Below are 20,911 nucleotides of genomic sequence, written 5' to 3'. Positions count from 1 at the left end.
ACAGGAGAACATCAGGCCTCGGGTCCAGATGTGGGGCGCTGCATCGCATCACCAGAATTCTGCCGTTCTACTGGGTGCTGCAGTTTTACGTGTGTATTTATGTGTGTTTAGCAAAATACCCGAGTACAATCCAATCTTACAATCGTAGGGACTAATCCGTGCCTGGACACACACACGAACTCGTTGGTCAACATAACCCGTCACCGTTTTTTGTAGAATCAGTTGTTTGGCAGATACTTGACATATTTTCTGGTCTTTCTTTGTTTTCATATAGTGAACATCTGTTTTTAATTCTGACCTGCTGTGACAACACAGAACTTCAACACTTTGACAATGCTGACATCTAGTGGCAGATCAATTAGTATTAATTATTAAAAAAAACTGCAGAATGACAGTGGAAGCTGCTGCCACTATAAACCAAGATTAGCGTGACGTGAGCCACAGATCAGGACGACAACAGACCATTTGTGGGAAAAGCTGTGTTTAATTTGTAACTGAAGAACCTGCAGGACACGAAGCAGACACACACATGGACACACACACGGTCCTGCACAGACACTGGTGTGTCAGGTTTAGTCTGGTGCTTAAATGACATCATAACACATCAGGTACAAAATGCTGACTTTTAGAAAAGTTAATAAAATAGAATAATATTTCCAAAACATCTCAAACACCTTCATTTACTCTCATCTTATTCAAGTGAAACCACAGCATGAACACAAGTCTGTGACCAATGTGGATCTTTCTATCCCATAATAACTCCAGTGACATGTTACTACACACCAACACACACAAATCATCAGGTGAAAAGAAATGAAAGTGATTCTTCATGTTGTAGAGAAACAGTTTCTTCCAGTTACACCTTTGATCAGAGTCAGTGTCAGTGTTTTTTAAAACCTGCTGCAGTTTGACTGAATGAAAATCAGCTCTGAACAAGGAAACCTTTCACAAAGTGCATTGATAATAACAGAAGTATATTCAGTGGTTGTTGTTACAGCATGTGACTTTTAGTGCACGTGTTAGTGCTCGATAGTGTTTTAGTCCACTCGTCTCCAAACTGTCAAATAAAAGCAGGTCTGCGTAGAAAATGAACCACAGCTCCAGGTTCCAACCATCCACAGTCCGTTGCTTCAGCACAGCAGCGTTTCAGCTGCATCACGTCACCTCTGCATAGATTTAGTTAAGACACACAGGTAGAAACAGTCCGATAGAAGCTGGGCTTCCAGCGGCGCCTCCTGCTGGGAGCTGTGGGTCCCATCAGTCCAGTCTGGACGTCACAGAGGCACTGAGGACGAGAAACACAGTAAAGAGACATTAATCACAGCTAATGACATGATCAGGATTACCTGAGGCTCCAGTACAGCACCAGAACCAGAACCAGAACATTACTACAGCTTGTTTCCATTTTGGACCAAGCCTGGGCATCTGCCAGAAACCCACCATCAGTAGTTTATGTGTATTTTAGGCCCAGTCCTACCCAGGCAGGTGGCGCTGTAGCGGGTCCGCTGCACGGTGCCGTAGCCGGACCTGTCTGACAGCAGGAGGCGGCGCAGCGGAGCCACAGCCACGTCCCCGTTCCTCTGCAGGGAGGAGCACCTGCGAAACGTCGGCTCCAGCTTGGTCTGGATGCTGCTGGAGCTGAAAGCCCGTTGGATGTCTGCAGGGTCTGAGAGGTCCTTCCAGTCCTTCCCGTCCTCCAGCGTCCCGTTGGACAGGGACAGCGTGGCCGAGTCGTGTCCGTTCACACGGAGCTCTGGGGCTTTGAACGGTGACCTTGGATGATCTCTTCTTATGAAAGCAGGTCTAAAATAAGACAGGAGGTCGTGGTTGTGGCCCTCGTGGCCCCCTGACCCGTTCCTGTCGTCCCGGTTCTGCAGCGGGTCCTTCTGAGCCCTGGAGGTCCCGCCTGTCTGGACCTTAGCTCTTCCCAGTGTGGAATCTCTGCTCTGAGGAGCGCTGTGGCTGACGTGACCCCCCAGAATGGCTCCTCTGTGCAGAAAGAAGTCCAGGTTCCTGCCCTGGTCCTGCCTGGCCCCCTTAGTGGACCTCTGCCTCAAAGACCCGTTCTCTCTGGTTCTGCTGGCACCAATGGTCTGGCTCACATTCCTCTCCATGGACGGCCTGCTCTGACCCTCCGGTACTTTGGGGGAGTAGCAGGAGTCAGAGCTGAGTCTGTCTGTGTGGCTCAGGCTGCTGCCGCTGGGTGAGCTGCAGCCCTGGTCCGCTTCCACCGTTCTTCCCTGGGCAGCTCGCTGAGGGGGCGTGGCCACCAGCGAGATGATGGGCTCTTTGGTACATCGTGGTCGACGCCCGGACTCCAGGTACTCCACCAGCTCCCCGGGCTGGGCCTGGGTCGGGTGTCTGATCCGGTCCTTGGAACCAAACGACCAGCGCAGGGGGAGGACTTTGCTCAGAGCCTCCTTGGGTTTGGTTGGTGACCTCATGCTGAGGCTCCTGCCTGCACCGCGAACAAACACCTGCTCCTCAAACCCGTCTGCAGGGAAACACACAGGATTAAAACCATGAGGTCACTACGGAGACCTGGTCCTGGTTCAGGTCCCGTAAAGTCCAGGATACCCACTGGTCTCTGCAGCTCTGGGAGGTTCGTCTCTGAACACCAGCAGCTTTGGCGACGCCGGGGCCTGGACGTGTGTGTGCTGAGGCCCAGCGACGGGCGCCGCGCTGCCCCTCTGCCTTCCCCCGTTCAGCCTGAGCAGCCAGTGGCCGGAGGAGGAGCTGCAGCCTGCAGGGACAAGAAGCACAGTGACCTTCGTGGCCTCCACGCTGCTGCCCCCACCTGACTGGCTCACACCAACAAACCGCACCCAGCGAGGAGCTGGCCGACCAGGGGGGGATGGCGTTCCTCCGCTGGTAGAACAGGATGTAGGCTCCTCGCGTGCACACGTCGGCCTGTGGGAGCGGCTCCACGCTGCTGTCGTCGTAGCTGTACCACTGGCCGTCCACGGAGTTCCTGCAGGAGGCTGCAACAAGCGCACGTCGTCATGGCAACACCATCAAACCCGCACACATTCATCCTGCCCGCCTGCGTCACACTGACCCGTGTAGTGGCCGCCGTGCATGCCCCCGTGGTGGTCACACACGGCGTACAGGTCGTACAGGGACTCCGGGGGGCGGGGCCGGGCGGCGCCGTGGCTCCGGTTCACCATGTGGGGCGCCATGTCCAGAGCCGCCAGGGGGAACTGCACCAGCGTGGTCAGCTTGTTCCTGCGCTCCCCCACCTGCCTGAAGCGCTTGAGGTGGAGGATGAGGATGTCGGGCAGCGTCCACAGGCTCATCTTCACCACGCCCTGCTGCAGCTGCCGGCAGTGGGGGCACCTCCAGGCGTCGTCCGGGGCGAGCTGGAGGGAGGAGCACAGCTTAGCGAGCGCCGCTGCATGTGTGGGACTGGGAAACGGGGTGAACGGGGGGGACCAGGATAATGGGGGAACGGGGCGACCGCGGCGACCGGACCACCCACCTGCTCCTCCTTGGTGTACAGCTGGAAGCACTCGTCCAGGGTGCAGCTGTACTGCTGGATGTGCTGCTGCTGCAGGATCCTCACGCTCTCGGCGTCCTTCACCACCTCCTCCTGAATGTTCCCGAATAGGCTGCAAACACGCGAGGGGCTGAACCACAGGAAGCGGGTCTGTGTCGGCGCTGGCGCGTATCAGCAGCCTACTCACCAGTCCTTGATTCTGTGCTCCCACTCCACGATGAGCTTCACGTGGGGGGGTCCTCCTGAGCCGCAGAGCTTCAGAGCCCTGGAAGACGAACAAAGAGGAAGTTCACCCGCAGCAATAAAAGCCTGGACAAGGAGTAAAAGGCAGGACTAGAAACACAACAGCACGATTAAAGCCCACAGAGCAGCTTCGTCCTCGGTGTTTGGAGCGGTTGTACTGGTTCTGTTCAAACACTGGGTGTCAGCATCACCACAGATCCATTCTTTACACTGGAACAGTTAAACCCTGACCAGTGTCATGCTGTCCATTCAGACTCTAAACCCACCTACACAACCCACCCTGGGTCAGCTTTTAGCTCGTCTGACCCAAAGAACCCCAGATGTGACGGATCCGTCCCTTGGCTGCTGTTCGGTCTGTGTCTTGGATCGGGCAGAACAAACAGCGGCGACCTCAGCGTGTCACACAGCGGTGCTAATGAAGCTGCCGACAGCCGGACCGAGCGGTGCCACATTCCTCTGCTGACTGGGGACGGGCTGCATGTCTGGAGCCACCAGCCCAAACTCTGGCATGACGCTAGTTCCACTGAGCTGCACATTTGCATTTTAAAAGATTCCAAATGCTTTCGCTCTGATCGGTTCCGCTCAGCAACTCAATGGACCGTTTGGATGGAAGTCAGGAGCCCGACAGTCCGGACCAGCGGCTCGGCGCCGCAGACGGAAACCGTCCAACTCATGCAACAACCACCTTATTAGATTAGATTAGACTGGATTTGAACAGCAGAGTCCAGTTTATTAATCACCCGACCAGAAGGGAAGAATCTCCTGCTCTAAACATACGTCCAACGCGTTCCTCATCATGAGCTGAGGCCTGGATGCCGGAGCGTCCAGTTTAAAGCAGCTTTTCTCCACTGTACCTGTCCACAGCAGGGTGGTGCAGCGGCTGGACGTCCTGAGGACTCAGGTAGCTGTAGAACACGGACCCGCCCACCACACGCACGTTGAACAGAACCCTGGCGTTCTGGAAAGGGAACAAGATGAGCAGCGTTTTATTGCTGACTATGATGTTATTACTGCGAAACGCTGAGCAGTCGTATAAAGTTGAGATACAGGAAGCAAAAGCTGGAACAAAGCAGCTGCTTCTGACGTGTAATTAGGAGCATCCTGTGTTGGTGGAGGCATCACACGTCCTGTGGTTTTCCAGGGTTCCGGAACTCGAGGAGCCCAAACCCAGGACGAGTTCTCCTGTTATTACACGCTCGTTTGGGCTCTGGTGAGACCACCCAGGGCTGGACTGGGCTCTACCCGGTACCGGCCTTGGGTGGTCCGGTTACTCTCTCTCCACTCTGCAAACACCTGTTGTTGTTTCGGTTCCCAGCCTCCGTCCTCCACAGACTTCACACATTCCTCCCACCTGCTTCGTATCTGGACCAGTTACAGGCATGAATCACGTTGAGCTGCAGGACTGCTCACAGTGGCAGGAAACCCGTCAGAACATTCAATGCACACGAGGCACAACTGTTTCTGTGACTAGTCTTTAGATTCTGCAGGTTTATCCACATCATTAAAGTTAAGCTGTTGATGTCACCAAACTGCAGGAGAATCCACACTTTGTGGCGTTACATGAAGCCACCTGCTGTCAAAGCCGACCAGAATTGGGCCTAACAGCGCCTCAGCTGTGATAAGTGGTTCGTTCTGCTGAAGCCTGATTATCAGAGCAGTACCTGCGCTGGGCCGCCGTTGATCATCAGATAATAGAGTTTGCTGAGGATGCTCTGCTGCAGCTGGTCCCAGGAAATAGACCGGTCCTCCCTCATGAGGAACGGTGGGCCGAACCTGGAGGAGGAGGAAGTTACTGACAGGACTTCACTAATGCTATTAAATGTTAATATTATCTATGAGCTTATTCTCCCTGCAGCCTCTCTGAGCCGAACCATCGCTGGGAGATGATGGATCACATGACACACTCAGTGTGACACACATTTAATTGAGGGCAAGACTCAGATTTATTAACATGAGAGCGTGAGTGAGGATCTTCTGATCGAACGAGAGAAAAAGTCACAGCTTATGAATATTGATTATTCAGTTGCGTCTGTTCTGTGCGAGACCAAGGGCAAACGAGCATCAGCTTCTCCACAGACCAGCGCCAGTTACCTGACGGCCTGTTGGCCCGACCCGGCAGCGTTGCAGACCAGCAGCAGGATCTTGAGCGGGGCGCCCTGGTTGAGGAACTCTGACGACAGCGTCCCGGATGAAGCCAACCTCTGTCCCTCAGGGCCGGCGGCATAGGGAGACGAGGGCAGGCTGTGGTGGAAGCCTGGGGGGGGGGGGGGGTCAAATCATCTCATCATCTGATGGCATTTATTTATCTGTTTGTTGTCCTCCACCCGTTCAACCACCATTCCCTCAGTGGATCCCTGCACAGAACCTGCCCAGTTCTGTCTTCTCACCTGACGCCCACCCCGAGCTGCTCCTCTGTTCCTGGTGCTGCTCAGTGGAATGTGTTGGGTTTCTAGAACTTAAACCACACATCTTTCATCATTTTCTCTTTCAGAGAAAGAAGATGTAGAGAAAACGTGAGCCTTAAACTTAACACCTCCCAGTGAGCGAGGAGGAGACTGGAGAAGCACGAAGAGGCAGCGGCAGCTTTCTATTTGGGGAGCGGTGATTCAGAGGAACAGATGGACCAATGGCTGCCTGCTCTCAGCAGGAGGCAGCGTCTGATGCTAACATCCCTCCTGGTGGGGAGCCAGGCAGCTTCTCTCCTGATGCCCCACACAAAAGGGCCGCGTCCACGAGCAGCTGTTCACACCTGAAGCTGAGCTGCAGAACTCGCTCCCTTTCTACAGAACCTGAGGACGTGACCTCAGAACTAATCAGAGTCCACGGAGCACACGGACCCGCTTCCACGTGAAGCCTCTGATTGCGCTGCCTTGACCCTGGGAGTGAGAGGAATGACAAGTGTGTGCAGGTTTTCCTTTATCAGCGTGGCTCTAATCAAGCGAGTGATGAAACCACCATCGGTCTCTAATTCACACGCGGCGTCGTGGGACTGATTCATGGTCTACGTTTGGACGAAACGTGACTTGTGAGTCAGCGATGAACTGCAGAGCACAGGACAGAAGCCGAGGACGAGAGCTCGATAAGACACAACGTTCACGGCTGCCGGTGAAGAGTTGAAGGATCGACCCCCAAACGGCCACAGAGCAGAGCGTCAGAGGAACCAGGGAGCGAGGACTCCCTTCCCTCACGGTCAAACTCACAGCCCATAATTAAACAGCTCGGCCCCTAAAGGCATCCACAGCCTCACACCCGTCCCTGTGTCTGAACAGACACGATTTAAACATGAGCAGCATGACGGGATTTTTATAGCTTGGTCTTAAAATGAACAAAGCCTCAGACGACTCAAAACAACACGGATCCAACACATTATGGGAGTTTATGCACGAAAACACCACATCAACACTTTGGCTCAAAGGAAGAAAGTAGAACATAACACAAGCAGTGAGTTATTAAGTTCCCTGAACAGGCAGAAAGAAAACTGCATCCAGGAGGAACCAGTTAGCGACTCGTTAGCGGAGCTCGGTGTAAATCACAGAGCTATAAACGTACAGTGTTTCAGGTGGAACAGGCTTCGGTGGCAGCGCTGGGACCAGAAAAACAGAGGGACAAGCAGCTCAGGACGTGACCCAAAGGAACGGCACCTGAGATCCGAGCAGAGCCCCCTCGGATGTAGAGCAGCGGCGCCTGGAAGGCGTAGATCACATCGCTGTCTGCGACGCTGGTGAGATCCTCGGCGTCAAAGAAGGAGCGCTGGAATCCTGTGGAGTAGACCTCAGTCAGGATCACCTGGAGCGGGGGAGCGGGGGGGAGGGGGAGCGGGGGAGAGACACCACAACGTCCGTCACTTCATCCAGGAGAGGAAACGCCACACAAAGGTCAAAGGTCAGAGTATGTCTATAGGAGGTGTTACTAATGTTGAGGCTCTGCTTCCTGTCGCCCATTGAAGATGAATTTCATTTGGCACAATATAAATAAACTGGATGAAATGGTGTGTGGGCCTGGTTTGTTGTTGCCATGGTAACTGGTGTCAGCGCTGAGGCTCCACGTCCTGACGGCGGCTCGCTACCTGGTCCGGTGAAAGCTTCCCCTCGTCCGCCACCATCCTGCGCAGACAGGCCACGGAGCCGAGCAGCGGCACGGCCAGGCCGACCCGCTGGTACCGCTGGGCCTTGGTGCTGAACACCAGCGTCACACACAGCGGCCTGCAGCGAGGGACACACACGGTGAGCAGCCTCGTCTCCGGTTGGGACGGGACAAAAGGAGCCTTTATGAATAACTCAGGACATCTTAACATGAATAATAGATCATTAGCTTCACGTGTGTGAAATAATGGCATTCCTGCTGCATTTTTAAAAACCTCTGACCTCAGGTAGCGCAGACGACGCGACTCTAAATCACAGTGAAGAGACGCAGGTTCAGTCCTCAGCGAGGAGGCCCCAGATTAAAAAGATAGCATAAGAAACCGTTGGGATGAGACGGGACTCAGCAGCAGGATGGTTCAACCCAAACTAGGCAGAACACGGCTGCAGGATCGGACCCAGCAGGTTTCTGCATAATTCAGGAGACAGAAGCGTTTTACCTGAACCGCGCTCGTCTGCTTCTACTCTGGGAAAAACAAGCTGCTACAACAGAACAGATAATGAAGCTGCAAAACGGACTGTAGCAGCGTCCACGTGTTCCGGAGCCACCGACGCGACTGGCAGCAGCAGCCGGTACCGAACAAACAGCGCGTTTGTGGCTCAGACCGAGTTGATCTCTGCACAAAGAGAAATAGTTTTAAAGAGCTCGAGGAGAGCGTCCATCTGCTCATCCTCCCCCCGCTCCGACGGGAACCAGTACCCACCACTTCATGTGTCAGAGCAAGAGTGGAGCCAAACACCCAGAATGCTTTGCTTTCAGTGCGTTTCAGTCAGCACTTAGGCCTTTACTGCCACACGAGACCGACAGCCATAAATATGACCTGCGATTGTGATGGTGATCGTGTTGGTACCAGTCCTTCAGCTCAGAACCGAGCTCCACTCTGCAGGGACAGTAACTATGGCTCACCTGGTCTGGCGGAGAGGGATGGGGAGCGAGATGCAGAGGAACGGGTCGAAGGTGTTGCTCTGCTTCAGGCAGTGGGGGCACGTCAGCGAAGACCTGCAGACGAGAACGGTGACGTGAGGCTTCAAGACGCCTGAACGTTGGAGCACGAGTTCTGGTGCTGGTGCCGGTGGGCTGGCCGGCAGGGTTTCCATCTTGTTGCATCACTCTCAGTCTGACGCGTCCATCTGCATCTAAAGCCAGCGGTTCTGTTCAGCCCATTTAGCGAGACTTACTCCTCCATCAAGCCCACGAGGACCTGGTTCTATTAAGCTAATTGTCTGGAACGGATAACGAGCTGTAAACCACATGTCCACTACTCTGACCTCATCTGCGGAGGACTTCCTGAACCAACAGGGAACCGGGCCAGCGACCTCTGGGCCCAAAGTGAAATAATGAACTGGATGAATGTTATTTAGCTGAAAGGCTCAGAGCTGTGGATGAAGAGCAGAGCTGACTGAGCCTCATTCCTTAATTAGCTTAATGTGCTACGTAAAGGTAGAAAGAGGAAAATAAGTCATTTCTAACCTGATAAACGCAGGGCGGAACCATAGAACCCAGGAACAGACCCGGTGGCAGCTCTGATTTAAGGCTTCATATCGGTTCCTTTATTGTCCTCATTCGAGACATAAATCTGATCCTGAGGTTAGATGATATTTTTCCAGTAACAGTAGAACAGACGTGTGAAGTGTTGAACCTTTATGATCTGTCCTGGGAAATTAAGGCCCGGACAAAGTGCCGGCGGAGGCGAGGCTCTGGTGGCCCGGTCCTTCCTGGCAGACCGGACCCGCTGCCCTGCGGACGTCTCCTTCTGGCCAGAAAACAGCCAGACGCACACCCCACGCATACAAATCACAGTCAGCCGCCCATAAAACATGGATGTTGGTGATGCTGCCATGACGCTGTGATGGAGGCAGCAGAAGCTCCTCACCACCAAGAACCAACCCAACCGGTTCAGATGAAACCCTCCGTCAGCTCCGTGCACCAACCATGCGACAATGAGAGACACGGAATCATGGCTGCGCTTTAGCCAGAGATGCTAATAAGCGTGTAGGATGACACGTCCATGTGGAGGAACCAGAACTCACTTGTACTGGGCTTGGAAATGCTCCTGGACAAAGCTGTGCTGGACCCTGGGCTGCTGGGACCGGGCCGGGTCAGGAGGCTGCGCTTCATCAGCTCCGCTGGGACCCTGCAGCACAGAGAGCCACAGACGTCACAGGCTGCCAGCTCGTCTCTGGGGGAGGAACTCACTGGATCTGACACAATGTGAGGCTTCGCTTGGCACGAGGCGACTCGAAGAAGCGCTGGGAAGCACCGGTACCAGCGCCCGAGGAGCTGCTGTCACTGGGTTTGTCTCAGCTAAGACAGGGGCCTGCAAGGTCAAAGGTCAAACCCAGACACACGGTTCTACTGGGCAACAAACACCTAGAGCTGTTGAAGGAAGCAGAATGTATTTTATTATTTCAAGTAAAGCGTTGTCTCCTCAGATGATCGCCCCCTGCTGGTTGAAGTCGCTGCATCTCACATCTCAGCATTCCACGATGCCGTCACACAACCGTCAGGTCCTTCATCCACATCCAGTCGTCACTGGCTCCTGGCGGGTGAACTGGCTGCCACTGTTCCCATGAGCCTCCAGGGCAGCGAGGGAGGCGGAGGCAGGCACGTCTGAGAGCGAGGGCGCAATGGAGGCGGACAGCGAGGCAGCGTTTGAAACCTGAGCTTGCTGCTGCGCTGGCTTCCTGCAGCCTCACACAATGACTCCCTGCGTGGAGTTCTGCTCCCACCAACACCAGCAGGTTCAGCCCATCCTCCGGTTTCGGCTCCGCATCAGACCAGCCATGCGAGTTAGAGGGAGTTCGCTAAGTTCACAGGCAGAGGAAACAGATGGATTGGCTTGGTCGAACCCTCCATCAGAGGACTCATCAGGCCAGAATCAGAACCTCAGGCTGTAGGTAATGACCCGGCTCCATGGGGACCGGGCTGATTACACGTATTGTCCACCTAACAAGCCCGATCAGACCAAGTGAGAAGCTTAACGCCCCTCAGACTAAGAAGCTGTGGATCAGTAACACATGGGCAGAACCAAGCCTCGGCCCCAGGTTCTGTCTGTCAGCTGTCTAAACAACTCAGTGATGTCTTGAGGTTTTATATTCCACCAGTAACAAATACAGTGTCTCAGTATGTTGACTCATAACACCTGACTTGAGATTCTGGCCCATCTGTCCAACAGTTGGGCCGATCTCACTCCAAGTAGCTGGCAAACAAGTCAACGCGTTCACCTCCACAGAGAGCTCCTGAAAATAGCCGCTCCACAAACGAGCCATTAGCTTCTCGGTGTCACAGGAGGCGGAACCGACCCGATTCCTCCCAGAATCGATGTCATGCTAAAAGACAATGATGAGGAAGGAGTGAGCAGGACGAGAAGGAAGAGAGGCTTCTTCCTCTCCGATCAGCAGGTTCTGACCGGGTTCTGGAGAGAAACTGACGCGTCAGCGTAAAGGATGAAATTTCACCCCCTGTGCTTTTCCTTTCTTCCTCCCTGTGGTAGCGGCCATCAACTGGTCCGAACCGGCTCTAAAAATAGCTCCTCAGATTTCTCGCCCTGCCTGTTTAGTGGCTTTTATCACTTTGAAGTTGGCATGTTTTTCTGACAGACAAATTAAATGATAGCATCTCAGCTGTGGAGCTGGAGCCGCCGTCGGGTTGGAGGGAGGTGCTTCACAGCCAACAGGTGACCTGCTCCACGTCTCCCGGCGCCGCCAGCACCTCCTGATGCTCCGATACGGAGGCCGGGCCGACACCGGATGGAGCCTGTTACCGAGTCAAAGCAGCAATAGGGTCAAGAGTCTTAAAAATAGAATGAGGCGGTGAGTGGAGCCAGCGAAGCCCCGCCCCCATAGAGGTCAGATATGAGGAGGATGGAGCCGACGAACCCCAACGACCTCGTTGACCTTTCAGGAGAACGTTCTTTGAGTCTGAACTGTTTGTGACACGTCTCAAACCCAAAACAGACGCAAAGAATCAAACATGATTGAACACTGACAGACTGACTGCTCCACCGGCTGATGCCGGCTTCTGCCCAGACACCAGACTGATGAGGTCACAGAACAGGACGAGAAGCACAGCGACCAAATGAGACGCTTCCTGAAGACGCAGACGCTCTTCTGCTCCTCAGCAGGGAACAGATGAGCGTCCACCCAGTCACAGGGAGGCCTTAATAATTCACCCAGGACATGTTGCTGGGAGTTATTGTGTACAGTCACTGACTGGGAGGAAGCTCCAGGAATGTGCTCCCACCTCGTGGTAAAGGGAGAGGGGACGAGTAATGGGCCTGAGGTGAATAATTTACAGACAGCGACGGACGAGCTGCTGCGATCAGACCGAGCATCGATATGAGAACGCTTGTGAAGCAGCAGCTGACAGTTTGCTCGGCGCTGCTTCCTGTCGCACGACTCCTCTATAAATAGAGGCAGTAATAGTGAAGCTGGGAGCTTTTCTCTGCGACCCATCAGCCCATTACTCTCAGTGGGTGATCTCTCCGTCTGCGGCGAGCTAAGTGCCCAGACATCACGGCATGGAGCTGACCTCAGGGCAGCGACGGCTCCATGCTTCAGAAGGTTCTGAGACGCTCCGAGTCCAGGTGAGACGTCCAGGTTCTGCAGCTCGACCCGGATCAGATCCCTGAACTACGGCAACAACAGCCTTTAACAGCATAACGCCCACGTTCTGCTGTTGATAAAATGACTTAATGGAGCCGGAGCCAGGAAGCAGGTCCATGAATTCAAATACCACACATCATTATTCACTCGGTGCTGGAGGGGTTTGGTCGGGAAGGTCACCAAGTGATCCATAGTGTGATAGTCAGGTGCGTTTACAGAGCAAACGTCAGTCACCGAGTGAATTAGTCCTTTTATAAATACATAATATTAACCTGAATACAGGCCCGTCTACAGGAGGGAGACCTGTTCACCGGTTGTGCTTGGGGCCCTCCCGCCACCACAAGCACAAATCAGTCGCTGCATTTAAGGCGTTTTCAGCAATCGCACCAGTCTTTATGATCCTCGGGAGATAAGACGCTTGCGGCTTCAATCAGAACCTTTCAGCTCTCGCTCTGTTGTTCAAGCCCTGAACTTCCAGCTCAGTTTGAGCTGCCACAAACTCTTCCTTCAGTTCTTTGACTTTCTCAGGATAAAGAGTGGAGCCAAGGGAATGAGTCAGGTTTTAGTCAGAGTGAAGAGAGGTCTGACGTTCTAACCTGTAATAATCTGTGACTCCAGGACTGAGGTTGGAGTAAACAGTGTGTTGTTTGTGAGCTGGGAGCTATGAGCTAACTGGTGGTTCAGCGTTCGGCCCGGCCCGGTTTCTACTGGAGGCTGTAATTCACTCACAGTCTGAGGGATTTAGACCATGAGCCCTTGGAAATCTGAGCAGCGCCGAGCTGTAAATCTGATCAGGACGGTTCTTTGTCTAGAGCAGGATGGGACCGGCTCAACGTACGAGCAGCGACGTTCAGCCTCCTGTGAGGTCAAAGAGAGAAAGAAGCTGGAGCTGGAGCCCTGCTGTGTCACCATGAGTCCACATGAGGACAAAACGGCAGCACAGAACCACAGACGAGCCCTTTACTGGACCCTGACCCAGAAAGTTCTGATCTTATTATCCTATATTCTGTCGGAGCATATAAACCCAGAGACGCCTTCATTCCTCCTGCCTCTAATAAAGATTCACGCCTCCTTAAAGGAAGCAGCGGGAGATCAAATTAGTTCTGATGAAGGCGGGTCCACCTCCTGAGTTGATGATCTTTATTATCGCCCTCCTGCTTCTGGATGAGCGTGAAACAAAGTCCCAAACACACACAAAAACGGTTTTAATCTCCAGTCTGATCAGTGTTTGAGCAAAGTGTTTGTTAAAGGCAGAATCGACAGCAGACGTTCAAACAAGCAGGAGAAACCTGGTTTTAGTTCTGCTCCTGCACAAAGTGGATCCAATCCTGGAACGCTCATCGTCCCTGATGGGCTGAGATACTGGTCCCAGTCAGATCATGTGCTCTGTAGCTGATTAGCCTCAGCACTGAACATTCATATACAAACAATCTCTCACTCTCACTTGTCCTGTTGTACATCAAGCGTTGACATCTGATGTTCTGTTTAACTGAGTAATAGTTTCTGGTTTCTGGTTCCTTCCTGTCTGATCCCTCACCAGAACCAAGGCTGTAAAACCTAGTGCATCTTGTCTTTGAAGCTTGGTGTTCTCCTTCTGATAACAAGACACGATGATGCAGAGGTGAGAATGTAAACTTTCCCCCTCACGGCGAGATCAGGTGGCACCAACAATTGGATTGGTCCAGAGAGATTCTACCGGAACCAGGGAGAAGGGTTAAAAGGCAGAGACGACCTGAAAACGGGGTGATCTGAGCGTTTATACCCCGCAGTGCAGGTTATGATCTCCCCAGCTGTTTTTTTTAATTTGCTTTCCTCGTTATTTTTATTTTCTATTTCAATAAATCGCTCAAAAGGACGACTCTCATCTGCCTTTTATTACAAAATTTCCACTACACTGAACCAACACGAGTTCAGACTCGTGACGCGGCCCGCCTTCACGCTGCTGATGTTTAACCTTTGACCTCTACCAACGCCAGCATCAGTTCCTTTGACCTTAACGCTGGGAGCAGCTTAATGTACTGGGCTCCTGCTGCTGTTGCAGTCGCGTCCATCCTGAACCGGGACTCGGACCTCACAGACACGGAGCAGCCGATATTATCCCGTCTAAGTTATTGTCTGGTCTTAATACGAGGAGGATGAATCCTGGTTGTCGTCTGCAGGAGCCAAACGTCAGCGTTCTGCCGTGATGCCCATCTTCATCATATTTATATCCACTGCAAAGGCTCGGTCCTGTAGAAGCAGCTCCTGTCATCGCTGTCTGTGCAGCGTCTCACCTCACATTCACTGACAACAAGGGCCTCTTTCTTCCCCCAGCTCACAAAGAGCCACATTCATGGAGGGAGGGAGGGAGGGAGGGAGCTTCACTCCGAGTTTCCTAAGAGATACACAGCGAGTCCACAGTAAATATTAAAGTGCTTGTGCAGGACTGTGGCCCATCAGCCTCCACCGGCGCTGCTCGTTCAAGTGGTAACTAACAACACGCTTTCAAACAATGACAGCGGGCTCCTGATTTAGCAGCAGAGAGCCACGGAGCCTCGACCGCTCGGCCGAGCGTGGGAACGCTAGCAGACTGCTGAATGGGCCGGGCCGGGTCGGTGCCAGGCAGGCAGCGCAGCGCTGAACTACGAACTTCATAAAAACACACCCTCAGGCCTCAGAGGCTGAAGGAGGAGTGAGATCCTGGCAGCGGCCGGCTCCTCTGGAGTCCAAACCACAGCACAACAACAGCTGACCAGGGTCCGACTGGAACCAGGTCGAGCCGCAGGCGGAGAACCTGTCCTCCACCCGAAGCTTCTTAGACGTCATTACAAAAGACACCAAGTACAGAAATGTCTTCAGGGCAGATTTGGGAAGTGAAAACCACAAACCGCGACACCAGAACAGAAGCAAGGCGTCTGGTTGCCATGGCAGCAGCACAGGAGCAGCTTCTCCAGCAGCCACGGTGCGTTTGGACTCCTCCAGCTGTGACAGAGCTTCACGGGTTGGGTTGATGATGATGATGACACTGGGGTTCTGCTGGTTTTCAGCTCAGAACAAAAAGAGCTTCAACTGTTGAAAAGTGCTTTCATGACACATGACGGTTGACGTCTTGAGGAGGCATCAGGAGGAGAAACTCAAACATCACCACATCGCTACAGGAAACACACGAGATGCTGAGCTTCAGCAAAAACAGAGAACGTGAAGAGAACAAAATAAGAACGAGAAGAGAACAAAAAGAGAAGAAGAGAATAGAAAGAGAACAAGAAGAGAACGAAAAGAGAACAAAAAGAGAACAAGAAGAGAACGAAAAGAAAATGAGAAGAGAACGAGAAGAGAACGAGAGAACGAGAAGAGAACGAAGAGAACGAAAAGAAAATGAGGAGAAGGAGAAGAGAACAAGAGAACGAGAAGAGAATGAAGAGAACGAGAGGAGAATGAAAAGAGAATGAAAAGAGAACGAGAAGAGAACGAAAAGAGAACGAAAAGAAAATGAGAAGAGAACGAGAAGAGAACGAGAGAACGAGAAGAGAATGAGAAGAAAACAAGTAGAGAACAAAAAGAGAACGAGAAGTGAACGCAAAGAGAACGAAAAGAAAACAAGAAGAAAACGAGAAGTGAACGCAAAGAGAACGAGAAGAAAACAAGAAGAGAATGAAAAGAGAACGAGAAGAGAACAAGAAGAGAACGAAAAGAGAATGAAAAGAGAACGAGAGGAGAATGAAAAGAGAACGAGAAGTGAACGAGAAGTGAACGCGAAGATAACGAGAAGAGAACAAGAGAACAAGAAGAGAACGAGAAAAGGGAACGAGAAGAGAACGAGAGAACAAAAAGAGAATGTTGTCACCAAACCAGTGATGAAGGATTCATCCATTAAAGCCCGGCAGCAAAAGTCAACTTAGGAACCTTAAGTTGGAGCTCAATGGACCAACACAGCTTTAGATAATTAATGCCTTCGTTCGTTCGTTCGTTCGTTCGTTCGTTCGTTCATTCATTCGTTCATTCATTCATTCATTCATTCATTCATTCAGTCACTCGTTCATCAGACCCAGCCGGCCTCGCTCTCACCGCTCCTGCTGCTCTGGTCTTGTTGTTGTTGTTGTTGAGCGGCGCCAGGTCGACGTCTTCATGGACCCGGTCCAGCAGCCACAGCAGGAATTCCAGGGCGTCATGTTGGGAATTACCGCGGAACTGGGATCCGTGCTTGGACACGGCGTTCTGGAGAGTGAGGAGAACAGGCGCCATCAGTTAAGACTTGGACCGGACCGGTACCGTCCGTGAACATCCCGGCTTCCTCCAACCCACTTAGAAACGCTGCAGCTGCTCATTACAGCCAAGCAATAACAGTAATTAGCAGCAGCCTTTGGTGTCTTCATATGACACACTTTGTTTCGCTGCTCACTGTGGGGGAAGCAGGTCCAGCTGCCACTGAACCACAAGAACCAGAACCTTCCCAGAACCTTCTCCCAACAGCTCCTTTAATATTGTTCAGAGCGAAGTTCAGGTCCAGCGTGTTCAGCTCAGCTTTTAACTTCACCGTCTGATTTCCTGGACACAAACGATCACATATTAACAGGAACCTGTGAAAGTGTCCCGACCCGACCCGACCCGACACGCCCAGAGACGACACATTCCTCATCCCACCTCCGCCGTTCTCAGGCTGCTCATGTGGAAAGTGAAAACTGGCTGTTGAGAAACGGTTTGAGTTTCAGGCTTTGTCCTCGTTCCGGCCTCTGTGCAAACAGCATCTCTGCAGGAGCTCGAGCTCGGTGCAGATCAAACGCTCACATCTGCAGCCGAACAACAGAGCCGGATCAGCCAGGGCCCGGAATGTGGCGGGCCACGGCCGGACCCAACACAAACTGCACCACAGGTTTAGAGTCCCTGCACCCACTGAGACTGAGAAGAGACTCACAGAACCAGTAGTGAGTGGACCCAGTGGCCAAGGGCTGGTTAACGGACAGAACCAGTACGGACTGGACCCAGTGGCGAAGGGCTGGGGAACGGACAGAACCAGTAAATACTGGACCCACTGGCGAAGGGCTGGTTAGCGGACAGAACCAGTACGGACTGGACCCAGTGGCGAAGGGCTGGGGAACGGACAGAACCAGTACGGACTGGACCCAGTGGCGAAGGGCTGGGGAACGGACAGAACCAGTAAATACTGGACCCACTGGCGAAGGGCTGGTTAGCGGACAGAACCAGTAGTGACTGGACCCAGTGGGGAAGGGCTGGGGAACGGACAGAACCAGTAGTGACTGGACCCAGTGGCGAATGGCTGGTTAACGGACAGAACCAGTAAATACTGGACCCAGTGGCGAAGGGCTGGGTAATGGACAGAACCAGTAAATACTGGACCCACTGGCAAAGGGCTGGTTAACGGACAGAACCAGTAGTGACTGGACCCAGTGGCGAAGGGCTGGGGAATGGACAGAACCAGTAGTGACTGGACCCACTGGCAAAGGGCTGGTTAACGGACAGAACCAGTAGTGACTGGACCCACTGGCGAAGGACTGGTTAACGGACAGAACCAGTAGTGACTGGACCCAGTGGCGAAGGACTGGTTAACGGACAGAACCAGTAGTGAGTGGACCCAGTGGCGAAGGACTGGTTAACGGACAGAACCAGTAGTGACTGGACCCAGTGGCGAAGGACTGGTTAACGGACAGAACCAGTAGTGACTGGACCCAGTGGCGAAGGGCTGGGGAATGGACAGAACCAGTAGTGACTGGACCCAGTGGCGAAGGGCTGGGGAATGGACAGAACCAGTAGTGACTGGACCCAGTGGCGAAGGACTGGTTAACGGACAGAACCAGTAGTGAGTGGACCCAGTGGCGAAGGACTGGTTAACGGACAGAACCAGTAGTGACTGGACCCAGTGGCGAAGGACTGGTTAACGGACAGAACCAGTAGTGACTGGACCCAGTGGCGAAGGGCTGGGGAATGGACAGAACCAGTAGTGACTGGACCCAGTGGCGAAGGGCTGGGGAATGGACAGAACCAGTAGTGACTGGACCCACTGGCAAAGGGCTGGTTAACGGACAGAACCAGTAGTGACTGGACCCACTGGCAAAGGGCTGGTTAACGGACAGAACCAGTAGTGACTGGACCCAGTGGCGAAGGGCTGGGGAATGGACAGAACCAGTAGTGACTGGACCCAGTGGCGAAGGGCTGGGGAATGGACAGAACCAGTAGTGACTGGACACAGTGGCGAAGGACTGGTTAACGGACAGAACCAGTAGTGAGTGGACCCAGTGGCGAAGGACTGGTTAACGGACAGAACCAGTAGTGACTGGACCCAGTGGCGAAGGACTGGTTAACGGACAGAACCAGTAGTGACTGGAGCCAGTGGCGAAGGGCTGGGGAATGGACAGAACCAGTAATGACTGAACCCAGTGGCGAGGGCTGGAGAATGGACAGAACCAGTAGTGAGTGGACCCAGTGGCGAAGGGCTGGTTAACGGACAGAACCAGCAGTGACTGGACCCAGTGGCGAAGGGCTGGTTAACGGACAGAACCAGCAGTGACTGGACCCAGTGGGGAAGGGGGAAGGGCTGGTTCTGTGTGCAGCCACGAGCCCTGCAGGCAGCTGTGGGTTTAGCCAGGCCACATGAACTCTGGACCTCCTACGAGTCAGACCACAACGTGTCTGGGTTCTGGTTCAACATATGGTTACGGTTTCCCTTTTAATCCTGACAAGATGTTGACAAGAGGATTTATTAACGTACAGCTGCGTTCTGGTTCCAGTGATCCGGACTCCACGGGTCAGGCCTCTGGGGGGCAGTGGGACTGGGTTCCGACCCTAGGCCGAGCTGCAGAGCCCAACATGTGATCATGTTCCAGGTACCGACCCAGTCTGAGGTGGAGGCTCCATCACAGTCCTCAGAACACTTTGAAACTGAACTGAATTAATTAGAAAGTTCAAACCTACCAAATGACTCCGATTCTATCAGAACTCATTTTCATGCTTAGGTCGAACCGAACCTGGGTCCGTCCTGGGTCGTACCTTGAAGTCCACGGACAGCTGTGGCGTGTACTCCAGAGTCCACAGCGCGCGGACCAGCGTCGCCAGCTGCGCCGTCACTTCGCCTCGACCGAGCCGCGCCTCGTCGGTTCCGGTGCGGAGGTCCAGCTTGTAGCGCTCCAGGCCCAGGTACTCTGCCAGCAGGTCGGTGTTGCTCAGGCACTGGACCGCGGCGTTCATGAAGCACGTGTTGCCGTGGTTCTTGAGCCCCAGGACGCCCGGGACTCGGTCTCCGTAGCGGCGCCGCAGCGTCTCTCCGCCGCTGCTCGGCGCGGCTCTCGCGCGCTCCCTCGCCGCCACCTGTGCGTCTCCGCCGCTCGCTCCTGAGCTCGCGCTCAGGGCGCACGGGGCGCTGCTCCGAAACCCCCCGTCGTCGTCCTCCGCGTCCGGCGCGTCCGCGTCTCCAAAGTGAGCGAAAGTGCCCAAAGTTTTGAGGATTCTGTTCATAAACGTCCCCACGGACTTCAGGGGCTTCTTTCGGAAGAGCGCCGCGGATCTGGGCTTCTTCTCCTTCCGCTTGTCCGCGTCCTCCCTGCTTCTGCTCGGCTTCTCCATGACGCTCTCCTTCTCACACTGATGCCTGCGTCACTTGTGTGCCGGTGCCGGTCCGGACCGTGCTGGCTCCGTGGGCGCAGCGGCACGCGCTCGCTCCGGCCTCGTCCATCTCAGCGCGCACTGGAGCCGCTCATCGTCCGCGACGCCGCCGACACGAGCAGCAGCGCGCGCAGCGCAGACTGAGCCGCTGCGGAACTGCGCGCTCGAGCTCGGCCCGGACGAGGCGCCCCCTCCTCCCCCTCCTCCCCTCACGGCGCGAGGAGAGAGAGGGGGGGGCAGTGCGCCCACTCAGCGGGAAAAGCGACTCAGTGGATCCACATTCAAAGTTCAGGTCCGCGCGTTCTCTTCATTCTTCCGTGCTTTTTTCTGGGGTCTTCAGCCTTTGTGACGCAGTTTAAAGTTTTTTAGTGTGCGGTTCATTACGCAGAACCACGGCCGTTTACTCCATGTTGCTGTTTAGTGTTCCGTTGGACATAATTACTGTGATTACAGTAAAGCGTGACGCAGCTGCGGCTCCGCAGTCCCACGTCTCGCTGCAGAGGTTCCTGGATCGCTTCCTTCATTCCTGACACGTGATGAGAGCAGCTTATCTCCTGGCTGCGCACACGTTTAATCACACGGCTTTAAAACGCCACGTTTATTGCTTCGCTGAGCAAAACCATCAGGACGGACTCCATCTCTGTGCTAACGCCGCTAAAGGAGCCTCCACCAGCAGGCTCTGGACCACCAGCTGGACAGAGTCCACCCAGACCTGCGTCTGGAAGACGGGCAAACACTAGGACCCCAACGACTGCGTTCATGGACCGGAACCACAGAGAAACTGCAGCGTAGAAGACGGCGTTCCATGAATCCACCTCCAGACACAGTTCAGCGA

The 20,911-nt window shown here is 53.8% G+C and overlaps 1 protein-coding gene across 3 annotated transcripts; it reads right to left on the bottom strand.

Moving 5' to 3' along the window:
* Positions 1-464: 464 nt before the first annotated feature.
* usp43b (ubiquitin specific peptidase 43b) lies at positions 465-20,037 on the bottom strand. 3 transcript variants are annotated; one of them, XM_029158493.3, is made up of 16 exons: positions 19,465-20,037; positions 16,528-16,677; positions 9,910-10,013; positions 8,786-8,878; positions 7,806-7,941; positions 7,381-7,525; positions 5,831-5,993; positions 5,401-5,512; positions 4,594-4,697; positions 3,684-3,761; positions 3,479-3,608; positions 3,059-3,359; positions 2,826-2,981; positions 2,582-2,743; positions 1,441-2,494; positions 465-1,285 (listed from the first exon to the last, which is right to left on the bottom strand). In XM_029158493.3, the coding sequence occupies exons 1-15, from the start codon at positions 20,035-20,037 to the stop codon at positions 1,443-1,445; spliced, it is 3,459 nt and encodes a 1,152-aa protein (XP_029014326.1). In that variant the 3' UTR covers positions 465-1,285; positions 1,441-1,442. The 3 variants fall into 3 exon arrangements, with proteins under 3 accessions (XP_029014326.1, XP_029014327.1, XP_055366751.1); XM_029158494.3 differs by having other exon boundaries at positions 1,478-2,494; XM_055510776.1 differs by lacking the exon at positions 19,465-20,037 and adding an exon at positions 16,862-17,113.
* Between the last annotated feature and the right edge of the window lie 874 nt (positions 20,038-20,911).

Source organism: Betta splendens, chromosome 8 (assembly GCF_900634795.4).
Source record: "Betta splendens chromosome 8, fBetSpl5.4, whole genome shotgun sequence".
Taxonomy (NCBI): Eukaryota; Metazoa; Chordata; class Actinopteri; order Anabantiformes; family Osphronemidae; genus Betta; species Betta splendens.
The sequence above is the reverse complement of the archived record's forward strand: the minus strand, read 5'-3'. Positions and strand labels throughout refer to the sequence as shown.